This window comes from Pseudopipra pipra, chromosome 14 (assembly GCF_036250125.1).
Source record: "Pseudopipra pipra isolate bDixPip1 chromosome 14, bDixPip1.hap1, whole genome shotgun sequence".
Classification (NCBI taxonomy): domain Eukaryota; kingdom Metazoa; phylum Chordata; class Aves; order Passeriformes; family Pipridae; genus Pseudopipra; species Pseudopipra pipra.
In genome coordinates this window covers 18,415,723-18,422,394 of record NC_087562.1, presented here as the reverse complement: position 1 = coordinate 18,422,394, position 6,672 = coordinate 18,415,723, and the positions used below count along the sequence as shown (strand labels likewise).

The following is a 6,672-nucleotide window of genomic DNA, read 5'->3' as shown; positions in this document are numbered from 1 at the left end:
CAGAGGTTCACACATGCATTGTGTGAAACAAAAACACGGGGGCCCGGTGCACTCTCATGTTTTGTTGCCTGTTGAATACTTTGTCAATTATTTTTAACTGCAAGGAATCTGTCAAACCCTTTCTAAGCAAGGAATTTACTGTCACAAGTTTGTTTTACTAAAAAACCCAGAACTAAGAATTGCAGCTTTTTTTTTTCTCCAACCATCGCTATGTTTGATTCATTTTCCCTGCAGATCTTTCTGTAGCAATTTTAACCCCCACCTGCTCCCGTGGCCTTGGCTTGTCCTTTCTCTATGCCAGTTTCAAAGGGACCTTCGGGACCAGGAGAACTAAATGCCCGTGGGGTTCCCTGCGGTGCACCTGGATGCACCAGGGAGGACAGAGACATCCAAGGGGGGACAGAGACATCTGCTCTGCGCACTGGAGGGATCGCAGCAGGAGGAATTTTGTGCATGCTCACCCCTCCCGAGCTGAAGCTTGAAACGGAGGCTCCTGGGGAGGCTGTGGCCGTGCACAGGAGCTGCTGTGGGCGCACAGCCCGCAGGGGAGCCACAGGGGCTGCTCCTCTCCAGTCCCGCGCTGCGGGAGCATCGATTGCCTTCGAAACCCTCAGAAGACGGAGACAGGGAACGCCCGGGGCACCGGGCCGGGGGGACCGGGCCCGGCTGCGCCCGCGGTTATCTCGGGTCAAGGCCAGGAGGCGGCCCGGCACCGCTCGGGATTGCTGAGCGTGCGTTTGGAGAAATCCGTCATGAAATTTACCTGCTTGATTCGTGCGGGGGGTGAGGGGGCCCGCAGGTGACCCGGCTCCGGCTGTCCCGTGCAGGCGGGGCAGCTCCTCCGGGCCTGGGGCCGGCAGTGACGGCCGGAGCCGGCGGGGCTGCCCGGCCGATCGCCACCGAGGCTCCGCGGCCACCGCGCTCCCCGCCCCCGGGAGCCATCCCCGCACGGTCCTAGCGCCGGTCCCGCTGTGCCCGGGGAGCCCCGCGGGTCCCGCCGGCGGATGCTCCGAGCCCGCCGGCCCCGGGGCGCTGCCGGCAGGGAACCACCGCCGGTGAGGCGGCGCGTCCCAATCCCGACGGCGCGAATGTTCACTGCTGGCCAAATATTTGCAAGTATGCGCGGCTGATGGTGAACTTTGAGACTCCCTGCGAAGCGCGGCCGGGGAGCGCTGGGCCGGAGCTCTCGGCGCAGGGGCGGGAGCGGGCGGTGGAAATGTACCGGGGCCGCCTTTGGCCGCTCCTGCCCCGCCGAGCGGCCCCGGCAGCGCAAAGTCCCCGCGCCGTTCCCCGGGGCCTCCTGTCAGCGCGGAGCCTCCTCGGCGGGCGCTCCGAGCCCGCAGAGCCGGGTGTGCGGGGCCGGGCTGTGCGGGACCAGGCTGTGCGGGTTACGGGTCTGGGTGTGCGGGTTACGGGGCTGGGTGTGCGGGGCTGGGTGTGCGGGGCTGGGTGTGCGGGACGCTCTCCCGCGGCTCGGCGGCTCCCGGGGGAGGGCGGGCGGGCGGCGCTGCCCGGCCGGGGCACTGAGCCCCGGCTGCGCGGCGGTCAAAGGTTCCCAGCAGGAGGTTGGACACTAGAGGGCGATCCCCGGCCCTGCTGCGGGCTGTATATATACGGCACGCAGGACCGCGGCAGCCCATTAGCAACAGGGCAGGCAGGCAGCGAGCGGAGCGGGGCTGGGCCGGGGACGGGCTCCGGGCGCGCCGAGCCGAGCCGAGCCGAGCCGAGCCGTGCCGAGCCGTGCCGTGCCGAGCCGCGGTGCCGTTCGCCGCCCAGGGCCCGGGTGCCGCAGGATTGTTAGAGCCGCCGCCGCTGCCGCCGTCGTCCCGTTCGAAAGCTGGATTGCAGCAGCCCTTCACCATGCCCGGCAGACTGTAGGTGCTTCATGGAGCAAGCCAACTTCTACGAGGTCGATTCCCGGCCCCCGATGAGCAGCGGTCAGCACCACCAGCTCCAGACTCCCCTGCCCGGCAGCGCTTACAGCTACAGAGGGGCTCCCTCGGCGGCGGCACCTGCTGCGGGCGGCGCGGAGCTCGGCGACATCTGCGAGAACGAGAACTCCATCGACATCAGCGCCTACATCGACCCCGCCGCCTTCAACGACGAGTTCCTGGCCGACCTCTTCCAGCACAGCAAGCAGCAGGAGAAAGCCAAGGCCATCCTGGCCGGGGATTTCGACTTCCACACCATGCATGGGGCCGGCGCCGCCGCCTCGGCGCCGGGGCACCAGCAGCAGCACCACCAGCAGCCGCTCTTCGGCTGCGTGGCCGGCTACATGGACGGCAAGCTCGACCCCCTGTACGAGCGCATCGCCGCGCCCGGCTTGCGGCCGCTGGTGATCAAGCAGGAGCCCCGAGAGGAGGAGGAGGTGAAGTCGGCGGCCCTGTCGGCCCTCTACCCCCATCACGCCCCGCAGCAGCACCCGTCCCACCTGCAGTACCAGATCGCCCACTGCGCCCAGACCACCATGCACCTCCAGCCCGGGCACCCCACGCCGCCCCCCACGCCGGTGCCCAGCCCGCACCACCCGCACCACCCGCACCCCCCCGGCGGCCTGCCCGCCGCCGGCGCCCTCAAGATGATGCCCGCGGACCACCGGAGCAAATCGAAAAAGACAGTGGACAAGAACAGCAATGAGTACCGGGTGCGCCGGGAGCGCAACAACATCGCGGTGCGCAAGAGCCGGGACAAGGCCAAGCAGCGCAACGTGGAGACGCAGCAGAAGGTGCTGGAGCTCACCACCGACAACGAGCGGCTGCGCAAGCGGGTGGAGCAGCTCACCCGCGAGCTGGAGACTCTGCGGGGCATCTTCAGGCAGCTGCCCGAGAGCTCGCTGGTGAAGGCCATGGGCAGCTGCGCTTAGGGCCGCGCCGGGACCGGCCGGGCTGCCCTGCCCGCCCACAGATACTTTACGTACCGGAGCGCGGCGAGCGCACTGTGCCGGGGGAAAGGGGGATGGGGGCTGTTTTGTTTTTGTTTTGTTTCGTTTGTTTGGTTTTTTTTTATCAGTTCACGACCTATACAAGAAGCCAGGCAGCTCTAGTATTACAAGGTTTGTGCCTTACGGATGACACACGAGTAACCTGAAAACATGGTGGGGTTTTTAAGGAGAAGAGCAAGGGGAAGGAAGAATTAAAAAACCCACGTGTCTACACAGGGTAAATAACAGTAATAATAATAATAATAATAATAGTAATAAAGCACGTATAGCAACCCAGATGTGCCTTAAAAGCTAGCTGCAGGAGCTCTGGGGCTTTCTGTGCCCTCTAGCCTGGCAGGGCATGAGGAAAAAGGGTGAGGGACGTGCAGGCTTGAGGGTCGGGGTGTCTGGGGTGTCCTGCCAGGCCCTCCCAGCTGGCCTGCGGTTCAGCAGGCAGGAGCAGCTGTGGGGATGCCAGCGACAAGAGGACTCGAGGCTGAGAGACATGCAGCACTGGACACCCGTTTGGAGCACTGAGGTGTGGGGCAGCCGCTAGACTGCTGCCAGGACTGTCCCAGCCTGGCTGGGCTGCCTCTGCCAAGCCCTGTCCCCTGCCTTGGCTGGGAGAAGGGCAAGGGGCCACCACTGCTGCGGGGCCAATGGACAGCCTGGGACTGATGGAGCAGCAGCTTGCACGCGTGTGTGATGAGCTCCCTCCATCAAACGAAAGAGCAGCAGTGTACTGTATGTCACGACGTGGCGAAGCACAAATGAATAAATACCTATCGATGCGGGTATTTACTATGAACTTTCAGTGTATTTTGCTTTATTCCAGGACATTTAGCTCCTGTCCAAGTCTCTGTCCGTCCAAGCTGTGCCTCATGTAATGTGAAAGCCTTTCCGTGTATACTAGCTACACTTTATTTTTATTGCATTACTTGGATCTTTGCCATCACACAACTTTATCTGGTGACAGAGACTATGCCCTCGTGCTGCAATGTTATTTTATTATTTGTGTGGGTGGGTGAGTGTGAGTGTGTGTTGCCTTCTTCACATTGTCCTGTACTGGCTGCTGCTTCCTAACCCCAAGGCAAAGGTGCCTGGAAGGGGGCACGGGCTGTGGGGCTGCAGGGCGCCTGCGGCGGGGCAAGGAGGCTTGTCCCTAGTGCTGCAGCACCTTTGGACTCTGGAGCTTCTCCCAGGGTGAGAGAAAAATAAACAAACAAACAGGCTCCCTTCCAGGGTGTGCTGGTAGCCATGCAGAGCGTTTCTTCCTCGTGTTGTAGCTGCACAACAATTTGTCCAACTGAAGTAAGTCATGACGAGAGAATAAGGTGGATGAAGCTGTTTGAAAGCATGACAGAGCACAGTGCTGGCGGTGTGTGTGTGTGTGTGCAGTGTGTGTGTGTATGGTATGTATACGTCTATGTATATGCACACACATTGGTGTTTGTTTTTTTTAATTTGGGGGGGAACCGCATATAAAGTCAGAAGTCCTGGTTACGTTCATAAATAAACAGCATATATTCTACCATAACCATCCGCCTCTCTGCGTGTTTCCAGCCCTTTTTCTGTAGGAGGAAAACCTAGAAGCTCCCCTCTTCCTCCAGACCAGCATCCCGCTGGTGGAGCGCAGCTCCCCGATTTTCGCCCCAGAGAAATAAATACGCGGTTGCCTCTAAAGAGAGCGGCAATTTCCTAAACACTTGCGGTGTCAGATGTGTGCCCGTGAGTCACCCCTGGCTTCACCCTTCACCCGCGCCGGGGGCTGCGAGCGGGCGGGGGGACGCGGGGCCGGGCGGGACGAGGGGATCTCCGGGCGGCGAGGACACGGAGCCCGCCCGGGACAACGCGACAGCGGGGGACGAGGCCGAGGCACGGCGCGGCCGAGTGAGGAGGCGGCGGGCAGGGCAGGGCAGGGCAGGGTCCCCGCTCGCCCCGCAGCGCTGCCGCTGCCCGGCCATGCCCGTCCCGTCCCGGCCGGACGCGGCCCGGGCCCCTCTCCGCGCCCGCGGAGTTCCGCCCTGGCCGGGCCGGGCCCGCTCGGTGCCGGCGGGGCAGGGCGCGGTGCCCCCGGCTCCGGGCGATCGGCAGGGCCGGCGGGGAAGGGGTGCGGGACCCGGCCGTGGGGGCGGGAGGGGGCGGCGGCGATGGGGGAGGAGGCTCCCTCCGGGCCGTCCCGTCCCGTCCCGGAGCTGCCCCGCTCGGCGCCCGGCGTGTGGCGCGGTGCCCTGTGAGGGGGTCAGCGCGGACCCCCGGGCGCCGCCCGCCCTCTCCCCCGGCGGGGCTCCGTGCCCGGGCGGCCGGGCTGGGGCTGCGTGCCAGGGAAAGCTGCCCCGGGGCCCTTCCCCTTCAGCAGCGCCCGTGTCCGCCTTTGCCGCGGAGGGGGATCCGCCCGGGAGAGCCGAGCTCCGCACAGCTCGCTGCCCCCGTGGTGTGCCCATGATCCCCACGCCGTCTGTGTCCAGCACGGCAAAAATTAAACACCCCGGAAAAGGGAGATTTGGACCCACAAGTGTGTCCCGGGGATGCGCAGGCCATGAGACGGGACGTGTCCCAATCCCTGGTGCGGGGTAGCCCCCGAGCCCCGCTCGGCCCCGGGCTGGACGGGACTGCTCCGGAGGGCTTTGCCTCCTCCCCACGGGGCTCATGGTGGGCTGCGGAGGGGAAAAAGGTCAAGCTGCTCCTCCGAAATCCCCCGTGACCTCCAGTCTGCAAGCACGCGCTGCTCGAGATGGGTGAAACATAAATGCAGATCAGGATCAAGGATTTCACTTTTCAGTTAGATATAAATCGGGGGGTCCAGAGCTGCTGGTTTTCCGAGGAGAGGGTTAAGTTCTAGTGGTGTTGGGCAAAATTAATAACTTTTAACTTGAGCGTGCTTCCTCCCCCAGCCCTGCAGAGCTGTACACCCGTTGGGTAGGATGTGCCTTACTCAGTAATGCTGTCCAACGTGTAAAGTGGGGAAATGCTGTTATCGTTTGAGCAAAGATTATTGCAGGGTATATGTGGGAGGGACTGTAATCTAGTGGTTAGAGCATGGGAATACAGTCCTGGTCGTTTGAGTTATGTTCTGAACTGTGACTCACCGTGTGTGTGTGGTTTCAGCAAATCATTTATGACCCCAGACAAAGCAGATTTTTCCATTAATTTAAATGAACTGTAGATTAAACTAGTCTTCATTGGCAGAAGAATCAGCCATTCTATGATTCAAAATTAAGATCACCTATCTACCACCACATAGGTGTTTCAATAGTTATATAAACACAGAATGTCTTGGAATAGAACAAAGGATAAATTATTGATAGCAGGAAAGTGTTTAGAGACACTTGCCTTAAACACAGTGCCAAAGTGAGCAGGGTTCTCTAATCCTAACCCTAACTGTAGGCTGAGCCTTCGACAAGGCCCTCACTCATGGCTTAGACAAAACAGTTCTCACAGCACAGGGCGTTTTGCAGTCTCTTTGTGCTCTTTGCAGCCTGCTTTTTGCTTTGGCACCCCCCTCCCAGCCCTCCCCAGCTGCATATCTGCACTTTCTCTTCCTGTCAAACTTAACCCTTACCCTGGCATAGGGCTGAGCCTTCGAAAAGTCCCTAAGTCATTGCCCAGAAGAAGAAGGTTCTCACAGTGGCCCGTCCAGGGGTGTTTGCTGTAGCAGCAGGTCAGAGCCAGCGGTGCTGCAGCGCTCAGGCCTCACGCGTGACCCCCTGCACTGCCCGTTTCAGCAATGCATTATACACACTCTGTGGTGG

General features: G+C 61.7%; 1 protein-coding gene across 1 annotated transcript; it reads left to right on the top strand.

Moving 5' to 3' along the window:
- Positions 1-1,502: 1,502 nt before the first annotated feature.
- CEBPA (CCAAT enhancer binding protein alpha) lies at positions 1,503-4,457 on the top strand. Its single transcript, XM_064671285.1, has one exon. The coding sequence runs from the start codon at positions 1,886-1,888 to the stop codon at positions 2,861-2,863; it is 978 nt and encodes a 325-aa protein (XP_064527355.1). The 5' UTR covers positions 1,503-1,885; the 3' UTR covers positions 2,864-4,457.
- Positions 4,458-6,672: the final 2,215 nt, after the last annotated feature.

Excerpts from the sequence above, each read along its gene's own strand:
- CEBPA (XM_064671285.1), top strand. The coding sequence starts at position 1,886 with ATGGAGCAAGCCAACTTCTACGAGGTCGATTCCCGGCCCCCGATGAGC.